The sequence below is a fragment of the Larus michahellis genome, chromosome 8, assembly GCF_964199755.1.
Source record: "Larus michahellis chromosome 8, bLarMic1.1, whole genome shotgun sequence".
In the NCBI taxonomy this organism is placed as follows: Eukaryota; Metazoa; Chordata; class Aves; order Charadriiformes; family Laridae; genus Larus; species Larus michahellis.
In genome coordinates, this window is record NC_133903.1 from 15,323,597 (window position 1) to 15,341,381 (window position 17,785).

General features: G+C 35.9%; 1 protein-coding gene across 45 annotated transcripts in view; it reads right to left on the bottom strand.

The window, feature by feature from the left end:
- RBFOX1 (RNA binding fox-1 homolog 1) overlaps positions 1–17,785 on the bottom strand; it is a 910,365-nt gene that overhangs the window by 594,647 nt on the left and 297,933 nt on the right. For 2 of the 45 annotated variants that reach the window (XM_074599140.1, XM_074599129.1), the window contains exon 4: positions 376–457. The exons of the other annotated variants lie outside the window; for them this stretch is intronic. In XM_074599140.1, the coding sequence (XP_074455241.1) occupies positions 376–387 (12 nt within the window). In that variant the 5' untranslated portion in view covers positions 388–457. The remainder of the gene's footprint in view (positions 1–375; positions 458–17,785) is intronic. 45 annotated transcript variants of the gene reach the window in all.

The window sequence follows — 17,785 nt, forward strand, 5'->3', positions numbered from 1 at the left end:
ATTTGCAAATGCTTTTGTGAAAATATTTTAACAGCAACCTTGTTATGAAAGCCCAAGTTATTTGGTAATCCCACACCCATCAGAATGTAAAAATCAATCAATAAAAAAACCAGTATTATAGGTAATAAAACTACTCAGATAAATATGCTTAAGCATAACAATTATATTACAGAGTAAAGCCAATCTCAGCAAATAAAATTCTTTAGAAATGGTGGGGTTTGTGGTGTACTTTTTAGATTAGTAATGTAGTCACTTGTGTTTTGAGCAAATTAATAGAATTGCTTTTCTGAAGAGATTCAATCATGACTGTTACAAAAATAAATAAAATAAACTCCATTTTCAAAAGCATCGTCCCACAACAATTCACCTACTTACCACCAAATCCATCAAGCTAGTTTTGTATTATATCCTTCATATGCTCACTTCGTGAATTGGCTACATCTTCTCTTTGCTCATTCTGAACAGAAATAAATAAATAAAAAGGAAATCCTTATCAAGATACATAATTCCTGCCCTAATCCTCTCCCTCTAATAAAATAATCTAATACAAATAATGCCTAAATGACATCAAGAGTTTAGGGAGAAAAGGAGGCAGGAGGTGATAGAGTGAGATGAAAGCACTGAGGTTTCTGTCACATTTGAGTCACTTGAACACTGAACGTGCTCTCATTTTAGGTGAAGCATATGAAAATAGTGTTTAGGAAAGTTTCCAGGTGTGAGTCTGAAAAGTAAACTGCATTTTCTAATGTCTTAAATTAATTTCATCTCTTCATTGCTTGGTTCTCATATGATGCAGAGAGAAAGAGCAGCTGCTACGACATACATGGATTTTATGCAACCTAAAAACATGAAACTACAGTTCTAAATATTTTAATGTACTACAGTGATCTGGCCACTGGAATGTTTAAATTATTACTATATTCAAGCAGCAGTGCAGAAAAGAAGTAGAAAGTGAAAGAGTGCTTTAAGAGAAGCCGCTTTTAAATACTTCAGAATTTTGTTATGCAAAATCCTTAAAAAATAGATTTAGTGGAGTGAGAGTTTTCTAAATTAAAAAATAATACACAGAGTCAGTAGAAAAAATTATTTTGGAGTTTTATCAGATCTAAAACAAGACAATTAAGATAAACATACAGACGAGCTGTAGTGACAGTACAATAACAGAGAATCCTAACCATTGCTTCTGTCGAGGATGAGCAAGCCTTAAAATAATTTAGAAGTTATTACAAAATTAAGTTGGGGGCGGGGGGGGGGGAAGGAATAAAAAAAGCCTAATCCATTTATAAAGGAGGAAGGTTTTACAAACTGAACACGTTTTTTTCCTAGCCTACACTGCCATCTTCTGGTTACGTAGGCTATATCATCATTGTATGTCAAAACACAACCGGTTTAAAGAACAAACCTTAATAGTATGCACATTTGTATTTAATAGAAGATACTGAGGAGATTTGTAGCATTTATTTGGAAAAGAATTGGATACATAAATGAAAAAAAATTATTGTAAAGACAGAAAATGAGAGCAGAACGTTCAAATTAACTGACTAAAACTATGGCTAAAAATTCCATGTAATCTATAACAACGCTTGCTTTGTGTTGCCTTGTGGGTTTTGGTGTTTTATTTTTGCTTGGTGTTGTTCGGGTTTTTTTTAAGTAGTTTAAACTACTGAGTTAATAGTTTAAACTTTGGGTTAAACTATGTAATTGGAAAAGACTACCAAATAATTTAGGATTATAGATCTTAAAAAGAAAATGCAACAAGTGATATTTCACTAATTAACAGACTAAGCAGAAGAATATTTTTTAAAGTACCTATCTTGTAAAATTTAAACTATATCCACATGATAAATCGACTCTGTGCTTTAATATGCCAGAAAAAAAGAGCATTTTGTTTCTTAAAATCATTACTACAGCATCTTTCTCTAGTTTCCAGAACTATGGCTTACTAACTTTTAGGGTTACCAAAACCAACTTGAGTGACGCTTTGCTGAAAGCATAGCTTCAGCTATGCTGAAATAAAAGTAATAAAGAGACATTTTTGCTAACTAAGGACTAGCCACTCTTTGGATCATCAGTTTGGCCCTAAAACTCAGACCTATAGAATAAAATTTACATCATGTATGTGGCGCTGAAAAAACTTAGAACAAACATGGGCAGGTTTTAAATACAGAGGAAAATAAAAGCCAAGGTAAGAACAGTTTGTGACATTTACAAGAATAACTTCTTTTAAAATGAGTATAAAATTTCATAGGTTTTTAAATTGATTTTGAAACAAGCCATCATTTCATGCAAAAGAACAACTACACAAAATACTTTGAAAAATAGTAACAAGTTCATTACCACACAGAATAACTCAGTCTAGGTCTGATCTGATTCAATTCTTAAAGTGTCCTATGCTAGATTGCAACATATCAGATTACAGTACACTATTGTTTGGTTTAAACGTAGAAAGCAAATAAGCCAAGTTTCCAAATGTAGTTCAGCTTACAGGGCTACCAAAATAAATACGGAGATTTTTTTGACAGACTGTACTTCTTAGCATTCTTAGAAAATGAGCAGAACTTCTAAAAACAATGAAACTTTTCTTTGAGGACTTGACTTTAGGAACACATATTAAAAGTTCTGGAACCCAACAATCTTCAAACCTAGTAGCAACAACTAATATTTGCATCTAGTTCAGTTGAGACTATAAGCGTCACAACTGAGCCAACACAGGCCTCTCTGCTTTCTTTACCTAAGATGTAATTGGATGCTTTTTACTTCATGCAATAAGATGCAGCCTCACTGCAATCACAGCTGTTCCTGAGGCAGTAATGTAAATAGAGGAACCTCACCCAGTTGGTCTTAATTATCTTAATGGCCATGGCAAGTACTGAGGGAACATCAAGAATTACAAAGTTTTTGCAGGTTCTTCAGCGGAATTTCAATCATACAGCTATATTCCATTGAAATTCATTTGAAAACGCTGGTGAGCGTAAATAAGATTACCTGGGCTGATTTAAAGAATGAATTTCAATGTCCCTTGAAAGCATTTGCTTCTCACTGCAAACAAAAATGGCCAGAAATCCAGCACCTAGCGTGCGTGCAGTTAATCTGCACACCATAGATCTGTGATGGGGTACAGCTACTTCAGAGAAAGCAGCATACGATTAAGATACCATCGACTTTCTGGGACAGAATTCGGGAGATAAATGCATCTGGAGAACACAAGCATGTCCTAATTTGTACTCAGATCAAAACTAGATAGGGTGGACGTTGACACATTATGCATTTGATGAAAAGGGAAGACAGATACAGCAGTAGTTCAAGACCCCAGAGGAAGGGTAGTACAGTATAAATGCAGACTCAGTATGATACACTAGGTGTAGCAAAAGAATAAAAATAGGTACTGTATAGTATCTTGAAGGTAACCATCAATGAGAGCTCTGTAACTACACGGAAACAAAAAAGCAGAAAAACAAGTTTACACATTCAAATGTTTCCCTAGAATGAGTTGCAGACAAATTTTATTTCTAAAACCTGTAATCTGTGTTTATAAGAAATAGCATCATCCTTTATAATGAAATAAATAAGGAAATTAACATGTCAAAATTGTAGACTAGAACATCAGGCAAGAACACATTAAATACCAAGACTGTAGTATGGCTGGTAGAAGACAAGATGGTTTAACATACTTTGATAGAAAATTCTGTTTAAACACATGGTTTAAAACTTATAAAGTGATTTTAATGCCTTTAAAAGAAATCAGTGCATACACTTATATTTAGTGCTTTGAGAAGGCTTACTTAATCATGACCCTCAGTATATTTAGGTTGGAGGAATGACTAAATCAGGAAGCGACACTGAAATAGGCAAGATACAAGGAGTTTCAAGTGGTTTTGTTCTTGTTGCTGCTGTTTGAGGGGGTTTATTTTAAAACTCTGGTCTGAGTGTCAGTGCTCAATGACATGAATAACCTGAATGAAAAACAAAGTTCCGGCTGAATTCAGTGAATGGTAAGTTAGAACTCAAATATACAAAAAATAAGAAGTTTTTGGCCTCCATTTCCTCAGTTCCATGTTGACACTTGTGTTATAGGATTGAAAGGAAAGTCCAAGAATTTAATATATGTATCTGCACAGGACCCATGACGTTACTAATATATCGCATGACCATCAACTGCACCCGATCCCTAGCCCCTAAAATTGCAAACCGTAACTACTTTTCACTAAGGCCATTCTCTGAGACAGTGCTTCTGCATGACAGTACTGAATCTTAAATTATCACCTGCACAGTTAAACATGAACTGCTGAGCTTTTTCAAAATTAAGCCCTGACCACACACAGCAGACACAGATGCCATTTGATTCACCAAAATTTCTTTCCTCAAACATTTTCACTTGGAAGGATATCTTGAGTTCATCAAGCATATTATTCCTCTGGATAACAATTACTTTTGGGAAACAAGCTTTGTTTGCAATCAGACTCATTAAGCAGAAGAAAAAGAACCTGAGACACAAGATTTCCAATCTCATTCTCTTGTGTTATTAATATGTCTCTACTAATGATGAAGTTAATTATTTATCATAGTAAGAGAAGAAACACTATAGGGAGCATCTGAACCTATTTAAATATCTTCAAAAAATTAAACCATCCTATAATCAGTTCACCCAAAACTTGAATTATATAATCTGTAGTATTCTTAAAGGCAGATAATTGCATACACTTATAAAAGAAAAAAAAAGGAAGGCTTCCTACTTCACATAACTGAAAACAGTTAAAGACAGCTTCATGTAGTTGAAATTTGTTCCTTAATCAGAGAGACGCTTTCAGGGAGATTTTGAGTTTGATACAAATAAAGCTACAATGAATAGATGGAGTGTTACTTTTATGCATACTAGTGAATTTTAATATTCTCATAGATTTGCTGCAATACTGTTTTCTAAATGTTTTAATCTTAGCTTTTGTACTTCTTTATACTTAGACTGTGTAATAAAGATTGAAAAATTGTTACATTTTAATAAACTGTGTCACAGTTCTTTAAAGCATTTTATAGAATATAACAAATACAGAAGGGTAAAATTATTCTATTTTACTATTTTTCAAAACTATTCAAATAGTGTCATGAGAAACTTCCTCCCAATGTTGGTTAAAAATAAACTGATTAAGCATTTTTCATCTTCAATAGCAGTGAAAAGGAATCAAACCAGAAAACAAAACCTACCCTCTTAAGCCATCTAGAAATGTGTTTCACTGCTATGGAAAGGAATGAGGAAAATATTAACTTGCCAAGGTCAAAAGAGTGGGTAGCAAAGCCAGGAAATGTGTTCTTGACTAGTCATTACCTACCACACGTGTCATCTGAAAGTTAAAAAGCATAGTTTGATTCAGACTAACACTATGAACCAAAGAAATCCTGGAATCTGCTTAGCAGCAATAAAACAATACATGCATAGGAGGAAAACAGGACAAAGAAAATAAAGGCCAGCAATATGATACAATTGCATAAGACTTTGCAAAGGCAAAAATCTGTTTTCCATTCAGGAAAAGACCACAATGAAGCAAAGTTGTATGAAATGAAAACACAAAGCAAATTTGCTGAAATAGATGTTCCCTATTGGATTTCATACAATCCACACATGTAAAAAAACTGCTCTGTTCCTTGGTCTTCAACCTTTATCAAGTGAATGTGAAAGACAGTAACAGAGATCAGATTTTTTATTTTTAATAGCATTGCTTTTAATTCAAAACAAAAAGGTTGCCGCTTGCATAGTACGCATATTAGCACTATCCACAAAAAAACCCTGTAAATTACCTTTCTTTTGTACACTAGTCTGCTGACAAGGACAGGAAAAAGAAAAGGAAAAAAAAGGAATATTCTACTTTCAGACTTTGAACATCTGCATTCTTCTTTCAATACTTTTACTGTATTTCTCATAAATAACCCCTGATTTTTTTTACAAAAGTTATTACACAGCAAGTAAACCATAGTGAGACATCTCTCTACACTACTTCTTTTAATATTGCCCTGGGTGTCCTATTTCAGTACTCAAGCAGCCGAGATAAATGGCAGAATCCCTGGATTTTTCTGACCTTGATCAACAAGAAGAATTTTTCAGCTGAACTGTGCAAAACCGCTGTGATTACATAAATCAAATCTGGAAAGCACATGGTTTATATATAAACCACAAAGTCTCTGTATCACCCATCAAACCAAAAGACAATAAAACATACCTCTTGAAGAAAAATGGAAAACCCCCCACCATCAACCCTTACTCTACTCCTTACATAAGAATCATCAATAATGTTTCAAAGACAACAGAAACATGCATACATATTCAAATTTCCAAATATGGATATATATTTAAGCATAAGTGCTCTTATAATAACAGGCTTCATTAGAGAAAAAGACATTCTGCATCACTGTATCAGAAGTCAGTTCTGAAATAACCAGATTAAGGAGTTGTGATCAAACTGCCCGCTACCAGACATCCAGGCAGCTGTAAAAAGCAATCTATTGCTACAGAGAAAAGATTTACCTGGCAAGAGATCCAATACAACATAAAAAGACAAACTGGAATCAATGAGAAATGAATTGAATTACTGGATAGAAGCATATTCTTGCATGTGTTCAAGCTACTCAGAAAGTAATAGAGCCAGCAGGTATAAAAAAGGCCTTCCAAATGTCTGCTTACCCTTTCATGATCCAATCATAGACATCCTGTTAATCAGGTTGGATTACATCCCAGATATTAATTTGGCAAACAAAACAATGGTCTGATTCAGTCTGTCCCCTTCAAATATGCTGAAAACAATCTGTCACTGATAATCTTGCCATGCATGTACTGGAAAGCCATCTGATCAATTTATGCGTAGATGATAGTAGAAGTCTAAATTCAAGTACAAATGACATAAAGCTTCCCCTATTCACTAATAGCCTGTAAACTCATCCTCTGCTTCCCAAGAAAGTGCTGAAACATTGGCAGTGAAGGGAGACAGTTCAAAGAGTATGGACTCCTTTAAACTATAAATAAATAAATATTGTATGTAGGAACAAAAGATTGCTGGCTTAGAAGTAGGTGAAAGCATACCTTTCTCACTGGCCATAGAAATCCCGTCCTGCTGTGCGATTTGTTTTTGTTAACAGCTTCAGCAACCTCATCCTTCCTAATAGATTTTCCCTAAAACAGTGTTGATAACACACTAAAATTCTGGTTATGCTAAACAGTGATTGCACAGCATGAAGACCTTCTTTTTTGCTCATGCTGACACCCTCCCACAACCCCCAGGTGAGCGGGCCAGTGGCAGGCAAGAGATGAGGAGAGGACACAGCTGATTCAGATTGGCCAGAGGAATATTCCATACAAAGCAACATCATGCTCAGCAGTAAAAGTAGGGTAATGGAAGAAGGCGATGTTTGGTTTTGGGGTTCTTGTTTTTTTTCACTTCACTTAAACTGTCTTCATCTCCACCCATGAGTTTCCTTGCTTTTATTTCTCCTGTTCTCTCTCCAGTGCCATCGGGCAGGTGAGAGTGAGCAAGTGGCTGTGGGGGTACTTAGCTGCTGGCCTGGGTCAGCCCACCACAACATAGTAAGTCCTTTGGTTTTACATTCTTTCCCTTTCTCCTTTGCTGTGGTCATGCTGTTAAGCACAAACAATACTTTCTCTCTTTTTTTTTTTTAATCACTGTCTTCAGACAGTCACAATTCCTGAAAAGAATTCCCACAGCAAGCCAAATCCTGTATGACACTTGGGTGCCAACAGTGGAGGTTAACAGAAAGGAAGAATAGAAAGGAAGAATTCAAAAACAGACTATCTGAAAGACTCAGATATTGCTGTACGCATACTATCCCTTAGCCCATATACATATAAAATCAATATACCACCTCTTTTTTCATCCATTGATGATACGGAGTAGGAAGAAAAAGGTACTCATGTATTAGAGTGAATGTTTAATACCTAATATTCCTAACTATTTCCCTAAGAAATACAACTTTTTGTTCCTGGTTATAAGGAGAAAAAAAAAAAAAGGAAAATACAATTGGCAGTTCAATTCCTAAAAGGATTTCAATTTTCAATATTAAAATTTAAACTTTCCATAGAGACAGTTTTTGATATAGAAGGAGTGCTATTTATCTCTCTCCATTTTATGATTTAGAACAGTAAAGCACTTGCCTGCATCGTGTTCTTCGCACAAACTTTCAAATGCCATTTCCAAGCTTCACATACATTAGTTTCAGTGAAAAGTATAGTGGACTATGCAACCTTAACACCATAGAGGAGCAGCCTGAAATCACGCTGCCAGGTATACTGATTAAATAAAGAGAAAGCAACTGCAACCTCCTATATAGCAACATGTTTGTGTGTTTCTTTTAACATGAGCTCTACTACAAGGACTTAGAAGAAATTATAGAAGAACTTGCATTCCCAATTTTTTTCCTGGAGAAACAGATATCCTCTAGACTTCCATCTCACTAATAAGACTCTTTAAGGATCATTCATGAAAATGGAACACCTATTTCTAACACCTGTGAAGTCAACAGCAGCTTTTTTTTTTCTTACTGCAAGGAAAATTCAAGCGTAGGAACTGAACATTTATACAGCTAAGAACAGACAGTCATGTTTTCAGCCAGAAATAAAAAGATTTTAATTCTTTTAGACTTACACTGAAGTGCATGTACCTCCAAGAATTGAGGTTTCTGTATGGAAAAATAAACATGTCCAAGTCCAACGTAGTTCACACAATACATCCCAGATTTACTATATAGATACACAGAATCAAGAAAAAATACTAAAAAAAAAAAAAATTATTTTATGGCTCCTCATTCCCTGTATTTTGTCTTTCAGGAAGGTTTGTCGTTTTCCAAAACTTTGAACTAACCACAGAAGTTGTATATATTTATAAATCGCAACTTTTATATTTGTTTATTTTACCTGTTGGAGAACTGAAAAAGACAAGCTAACAAGTGTTCTATTAATGCTGTTCTGGTAAGTTTAATCAGCTAACGTGCAATCTGTGTATCACCTAATATATGAAATGCCGTCCTGCAATTTTAAAGAAAGAAAATCAGAATGGAGTGCCTAGAACTTGGGAACAGAAAATTAATGAAAAATGTCTCTGTACCTCAGTTTAATGAAACAACATCTGGAAGATTACTTGTCTAATAAAAAGCACACCAACAAGGCTGATGCGTAACAAAAGTAGGAAAAGAATGTATTTTCTAAATGTTACCATCTGGGAGCTTTATGCAATAATAAATACTTTTATCAGCTGAATACATTCTCTGATTCTCTACGAGTGCTGAACACTCTAAGTGGCTTCCCACAGTGGCCTCATTATATAAAGTTCTCTTAGGAGTTATTCTGCTGTGTATTTCTGCTCCATATCCCAGCAAACATTGACCTACTCCACTTACTGCCATCATGGCTAGCTTTCGCCTAGCTTAATGAACTAATTACACTTTTTTCCAAAACCAGAAAGCACATTTCAAGCAAGAATAAGTGAAGGTAATAATGACAGCTTATAACAGAGATTTAAGTCGAATGCCCAGCACTTTAAAGTGAATCTCCAAAAAATTGTGAAGTTACAGACTACTAAAATAGTTAGTGACTAGGAACATGTGGCTCAGCTCAAAGAGCTGAAGTGAAAAATTTTTTTAATCATTAATTAAAGTCCATAATTTTAATTTCCCCATTATTGAAATGCAAAACTTTATTCCATAAGGAAAACTCAACATGAGAGTTAAGAAAAAGTCAAAACAGCTACTGGTTGCAGACAAAGCTTTGCTCACCTTCTGTGCTGGGAAACATTTGCGTTCGTCTACAAAAAAAGCCCTGGCTCCTAGCAAGAAGCTGAATATAAATTCATGTTATAGAAACTTTATCACGTTGCAAGGCAAAACTTCTCACTGCTTCTGTGACAAAACGACAGCATGAGATGGTGTACATCTCCAAATGCACAGTCTTACAAGCACGTGTACAAGAAAGTGAATAAATAACCTAAGTTGTCTTTCAGCCTCTACTAGCTGCTGCAGACATTGCTTAGCACATAGTTTCTCATTAATTTGTATGAAATATAAGTACTTCCTATTTTAAATAAAGGCCTCTAATGTCCAGCTATGTTTTTGGTTAAAGCACCTTCGAATTCTTTTCAAAAGCATTAAAAAACATTAAAAATAAAAGGCCCAAAAAAATTTACTAAAAAGCAAAACCGTTAAGAGCATAGTGGCTTTAACACCCTTCACTAGTAGGAACCCCAGCTTCTTCTGTAGTTACCTGTCCGGATGTGCAATTCACATTCATATATAAAAACGCCTACCTGTAGTCTCCAGGCTACAACAGATGTTTTCTGTAATTCCGACGACCTCAGTGCATACCCTTTAACATTTCAAGTGCTGTTTATCAGCTTACTTTCACTTGTTTCGCTGGGACTTTGACAGGGCATACCCCTTTCCCCTGTGAGGCAGAGCTCTGCTTCGCTGAGGGGACGCTGCCACGCCCTGTTTGGGCGGGAGTCAGCACCGGCTGGTCAGAACCGGTTCTGGCCAGCTCTGCCCCCTCCCGCCAAGGGCAGCTGCAAAACCCGGCACCGGCTAACCAAAATGGCGTCCTGGCATTGAAGTGTTCGGCACCCTGACACAGGCCACCCCAGCTGCCCCTCACCTCGACAGAGGAATAGGGATGGACCCAGCTCCCGGTTCGTACATTCTCCTTTTCCTCAGCGACTGAAAGTCTGTGTTGGCTGGCCGTAAGTCAAATGGAAGAAACACAGGGAGGCAATTTTGTTCAAGTCAGTGTAAGACTTCCCTCTTCCTTCAGTGTTCTTTAGACCAGGTCCAAAAAATACCCTCAAAAACCTAAGAGGCTTCTCAAGGCTTACAGCAGGAAACATCACAAAGGGGCAGAGTCTGAAAGTGCTGCCAAAGCCCCGGTGGTTTGATTGTGGGCACGCTGTGAAATGGCGGGAGACAAAGAGAACCAGGCGCTAACAGAAACTTGGGGCTGCTCCTCAGGACTCTGCCCCCCAGCCGCTGGGGTCAGCAAGCGTAACCGGCAGTGCACATAGCAGTGTCTGTAAATATGGCGATTCGTCTGCACATACTGTTAAGTCTATCCTTTATGAAGTCTCCCACATCCTTATTAAAAAGTGAGGAAAAAAAGACAGGGAAGGAGATGTCAACTTCAAACTTACTTCTCTCTAAAGCAACAATGACCATTAAACACTTTGTCACAGGCATACAATATAAAATTACACACAGAGATATAATTAATATGTTTAAATCCATGTCATTTGCCCTTGTAATCTGCCATGTTGCTAAGAATCTGGTAGGTCGGATTAATAACTGAAAATTCTGTAGGTAACGTAACTGCTAAGGCCACCTATACCTTACTGATGCAGCAGAGTACAGGTTATGAAAAGCTTACACTACCAGAAAACAGACAACTTTTAAAAGGAAATGTTTCGCTACATAGCAGAAAAAGTTGCACTGCCCCACTGCTGCAAAGTTTTATTCATTCACAAAGATCTAAGACACGTCCCCGCTCACAGCATGCTAACATTAACAGATCTGTGAGTTTTCCCCTTTTTTATATAACTTCAAAAGCCAATTCCCCTCTGTGTTTTTATACCTGTTGAAAACTTAATGGCCAGATGTAGTGAAAAGTTCAACGAGGCTTTAGTCTCTCGTGAATTATTTTTCAGTTAATTTTGACAGATAATTAGCATCAAGCCAGACTTAAGTTCTCCCTCTCCACTTCATTTTTTTTTTGCCCTGGATCTGAATATTTTAATTTTACATTTAGCTGAATATTAAAGTCCAAAAGCTTCTTTCTTCTATCCCCTTCCTTGTCCCCAGGTAAAATATAATTCATTATATGCAATGCAGGCATAGTACGTATGACCATATTCCGAAGTAACTTCTGCATACATTCACTGCATGCAGCGAAATTTACTTCAGTATTTATTTACTTCAGTAATTATTATTAATTTATTAAAAGTATTTATATTTCAGAACACTATTTCTAGATCAGTGAGCTTTTTAGGAGTTATTACCAGGAAGTTGTCATATACCTAATGCAATTTCAAAGCAGAGGAAGTTCAAAAAGAATTAATTGCTTTCTGGTTTTTAAATTCACATAATGCAAACATCAGCGTTGAATGTAATAGTGGATAAAGGCATGTGTTAATGCCAAAGCATTAAATAAAAAGTCTAGAAAGAATATCAGCTGAAAGGCATGACTACTAGTCACAGAAAGGATAAAAATGAGCACTGTTTTTCAAAAAAGATGATTTTTTTTTTTCCTTTGTAACATGTAATAGTATCAAAGACCTGTTATATTGCATATAGAGAATGATAGAGCTCATAGAATGGTCTAGGCTGGAAGGGACCTTTCAGATTATCTAGTGCTCATGGATCCTTTTTAGAAATGTCTAAATTGGATTTAGACTGGCATCAGATTTCAAACAAAAATATTTTGAGGATTTCCTAAACTCCAGTCTGTCTCAAGGAAAAACTGACATTTCAAAGGTACCAACTACTCAAACTGCTCACTGACAAGTCACTCGTTCCAGAAGGTTCTTCTCAAATGAAATGAAAATTAACAGTGTATAGCTGTCACAGAAAATACATTTTTATATTCTGTATTTTGCATATGCTGTAACTAGAATTTGCCGGTTTGCTGACTGATGCCCTCAATAAACTTTGTTTACAACATGAGCTAATCTGTAACAGGGATTAAATTTATATTCTATATGAATGGGAACTAGGTATTTCAACAGTATTAGAGGACTTTGGAAAAAGAAATGGTGTACCTCTTCCACGGGTCTTCATCATTCTTTGACATGTTCCCCCAAGAGGTTTAACATGAAAAAATTGTCCTTAAAAGTAAAGAATAAATAGTGTCTTCAAGAACTATTTTGCTACACCACCACAGAATTATAATTTCAAGATTTATCCAAATATCCTCAAAATGAAGATTTGAAAAAAAACTTCTAATTAAATAAAGGTAATTTATGTGCAATAGTGATCATGTTTATACATAATAGTACAAGCATACAAAATGTAAAGGTTAAAGATGGAACACACCGGCAAAAAGATACAGTGTAGCAATACCTTTTTTTAGCAATCTGCCTTAACAGGTATTCTAGCATAATAAATATACTATCTGTGTCCCTTATGTGTATCCAGCATGTGTAAAAGTCATGCAGCAAACACACTGACACTTCAGTGGGAGGTCAAATTATTGTTTTGGCACTTCTGTCATGCTTGTCATTTCAATTCCACTTTATCAAATTACAGATTGCTAGATAGACTTGGGTTAAGGGGAAAGACAGACAGACACACACAGAGGAGCAATTGTCATCACTTCAGTTGTGAAATTCCATAATTGCATGTCAGTGACAGAAAGAACAAGAGAGCAGTAATAGGACTGACATTATGATCATTCAAATACTATGAAACTTTCCAACAAGACTTTGCACTGTGTCAATCTACACGCCAGGAAACGGACTGGATTTCTGACTATTTCCTCACGTTAGAATTGCCAGTATTTATTAGACTTGCTAATGCCGTGTGTTAAGTTCTAGGGCAAGTTTCAGCTACGTATTTTTCCGTAAGTAGTGCTTTTACTTGAGAAGAACATAAGAAAAGGAGAAGATAAATCCTTTTATTTAAAAAATATCACTAAAAGTAACATGAATAATAATAACTGATACCTAAACAACTTAGAATATGGGTTTCATTCAACTTAGTTTCTGAGTTTTATGACATCTGGAGTACAACAGATCTTGAATTAAAATCATTGCGGGGCTGGCAGTCATGGATATTAAGTAATAAACAAACTACAAAAAAATCCCCATACCTTAGGTAATTTTATTCTTTTGCGGAAGTGTTGAAAACTTCCAGCTCTGTACTGAGGAAGACTCAAGAAGCATCATGTATATCTGACTTACGTGAGCTGAGATGTCAGTGGAAACCTCCAGCGTACTGTGACAGGTGGATACTATTCTGGGAAGGGCTCGTTATTCTCACTTCTGGGTTACTCTCCCTCATTTCTGAATTCTATGGTCAATCCTCTATATTCTATGTGGTCCTGTCATACCATGGTTCAATATACTCCTTACTGTTTGTACAACAGTTACAGAGGCAGAAGAAACAGGAACCATTTGTTCACTCTAGTAAGACACCAGAAGGCTCATTAATGATCAAAATTTCCTTGGATTCCTCTGAAACCATATCCAAACACAAGTTAGACACTTCCTTACCGATCCATTGGAGTCAGTGATCTTCCCTCACCAAAAAATTAATTTATTTTACTGTGAGGAAAACACATCTCAAAACGCTACAAAATGATGTAGATTGCATGATGCCTTCACAAGGGTATAGAAACGATACTCATATTCACTGATAGGAAGCTCCTAAACATCACAAAAAGGGATTTACAATGAAAGGACACAGTATATAAATATATCCACATCTGAGATGCCAGTAGTTGAGTCGGTCCTTCCATGATGCTTCCCACCAGCTCTTGACTATTTGATACCCTTAAAAATGCCCTCCTACAGTAACCTGAAGAAGAATGTTAAAGACACCGGATATTTTTTTTTCATGGAAAATATTTTCACATGATCATTATAAATTAAAAAAAAAAAGATTGCAAGAAGCCATAGAATAGGCAAAGCAAAATAAATTTTTAATGCTGTTTCTTTCTCTCCTCATTTTGTTTCAGACTCACTTTGTAACCTGGTCTACATCTCCCCTTCACGCTTCTATTTCCCCATATGTAACTTGAGCAATATAAATATAAGTACTTTCTCATCGGTGTTTCTAATTTGTTTGTAAAGTACTTTGAAATCCTCTGACAGAAGGTACTAAAAAAAAATAAAAATATAATTATAAACTATTTTCCACAGAAAAGGAAAGGCATTACTGCCTATACCATTTCCCACAGAAGGTAATAGGGAGTTATGAAACATTATGTCACTACAGGGAAATTTTCTAACTTACTGACCTATCATGTTATTGGCCTAATGCATACCCATAAAGTCTATTGCTCTCATAAAGCCTCTGCACTCTGAGCTCAGAAGTGGTAAATTTCAAAGTCAAGATGCATCTCAAAAATGTCCTCTCCGTGAGCTACTCTCCTTCTCAAGAATGGAAAATGAAGCAAGATACCCTGAGTGACCTTGAGCCACCAAGCTAATAACACTCCGCTGCTAGTTAACGGCCAGCGTTATGTTGCCTGCAAGGAATACTGAAGAGAATGTCATTGCACATTACGGCCAGTCTATTACTAAAAAGAGGAAGCTGAAATAAAACCAAAATGAAGCAGCCAAAGCTGAAGAATAAAACATTCCTAGCTTAGCAAAAAACATCTGAAACAAAGTTATCCAGCACAGTAATGTCATTGTAAGTTAATTTGCCGTTCAATTTTCAGTGTTTTAGGTTTCCATTTCAGACGGAAATATAACAAAAGGGAGGCGGGGGAGTATGGGGAAGAGAACTTCTTATCAGAGTTCTGGTTTCACAGCATTGCCATGAATTAATTTGATGACAACAAGCGCAATTGCAGAGTAAAACAAAGTACTCTCTTTGTGCTCTGTTCAGACCTCAATGACAGAGCAGGACAGGGAGAAATATTATTTCCCCGCTTCTTTATTTTTTTTTGTATTTTTGAAGATTCCTGTTCTATGCAAGTACCATTTAAACATAGGGGGAAAACAAAAAGAGAATTGTTAAGACCTAATAAAGATGTGAACTGAGATTAAATAAAAGATGAGGAATATTTATTAGGGGCAGGTTTTTCAGGTAATGGGAGGCAATGAAGCTGGTGAGAGAGGGGAAAAAAAACCCAAACAACTTTACATACTAGCAAGTTTTTTTTAAAAGTGGAGACCGAGACTAGAGTTTGGTTATACCAAATGGAAGAGATTGTAAAGGAAACCACGTGGTCTCCCTCTTGGCAAAATGGCCAATACTCTTATTAATTACCTTCAACACAACCATTTAGTTTTCCCCAACACACAGAGTCATATTAGAAAACATGGGTAGAAAAAACCAAACAACTACCATCACCCTTGCAAGAGTGAAACCTCATGCTGAAAACCATCACAGGCTTTGAAATTATGATTCAAATTCCAAAACGCGACATGACTAGCTTCAGCAATCAATGTATTTTTACAAAAATAACACCTTGTAATTTTTTAACAGGTTTCTTTCTGTGAAGATTTAAGGGTCATGTTTTTACATATATTTCTTTGAAAAGTAAAGCTGAGACGTTTCCATGATCACATGATTCATTAAACATCAAATATTGTGGTGTTCAGAATGAAGGTATGAGATCAAAACAAAAAAGGGTTAGGTGATACAAAGACAGAAAAGAACACCAATTAGGTAGGAAATGAGTCGTGTATACACTTGGGGTCCACTGCTGGCAATGGTGAACGCAATTTAGTAACACGTAATAATACAGGCCAGTTACAGCAGACGATTACTTGTCCCTTGTTATTCTCAAACCTGAGGGCTTCTATCTTTACAGAAAATATGAGTAGGATCTTACATAAAAAGGTCAGCTGAACAATAAAGTGGTTAGAATAATTAAATGCTATTTTGTCGTTTATTGAATAGATTTCAAAATAATAATTACAGTTATTAAATTTGAGTTTGCCTTCAGGCAATGCTTTAGCCATGGTTTCATAAATTTCTACTTCAGAAGTTAGAGATTAAGAAACTTCAGGAAAAAAGATTGCAAGAAAAGGCACCTTGCAGTGCCTTTATATTTTTTTGTTAACTGGGAAAATTTTCCATTAATTACTCATGATATAATTCATTAGTAGTATATTTCATTATGAAAGCGCAAATTATTAGATAGTAATGATGCATGTCCTAATTGCAGTAGTTTGTCTTGACTTCAAACATAGATTGAATAAAAAAAACATTTGTTTACAATGTTTCGGGTTCTATGAACTACATTAAGTTCCTAACTTACACTTTCAATAAACATGAAACAATGCATTATTATTAACCAAGACTGATGTATCTTTATTTGACGATCAGTGCATAGGTCATTAGTAATCTATATCCCTGGACTGTAAAGTAAATCTGCCACTTAAGCTCCGTGGAAGCTTCAGTTTTGGGACCAGAGAGAAAAGATGAAACGTATCATGTAACAACACTAGGTATTTATTACATTTCTGTTCTTTCAAAATGCTTCAACAAATTAACAAAATGACGAAGATAAATTCAGGGGTTTGCTAGGCAGTTCTTTATGTTAATTGTTGTTTTTGCATTTGAAAGCTAGAGCACTGAACAGATTTGTCACTGTTGTTGGATAAAAATTGTACTTTTAGCAAGTCAGAAAACAAACCATAACCCAAAACCTAGCAAACTTCATGTCTGTTGTTATTACTTCAGTGATTAGTGAGGGAAGATCACAGAAGAGCCTGCAGACCTGAAGGCATGTGTCTGCATGCAGCAGTAGTTATAGCCAGAAGGATGAGAAATTCATAGCACTCAGTACTGCGATGTTGAGAACCTCCAAAGCTCCACCTCTTCAAACTTAATGACACAGTAAGAGAGAAAGAGACTCTCCAGGTTTCACAGTAAATTTGGAGACCCTGTGACTGTCACCTCACCTTCATGCCACTGCTTCTAAGAGCAAGAAGGGAGGGGGAAGTGAGCACAATAGGCCAGCAAAGTAATAAAGCATAGGATGACACGGGAATCTCATGCTCTTTCATTTCACTTCGCTTCTTAGTCCTAGGCCCTGGGTTGGCTCAGAAAAAGTCAGATCACATACTCTGCATCGGAG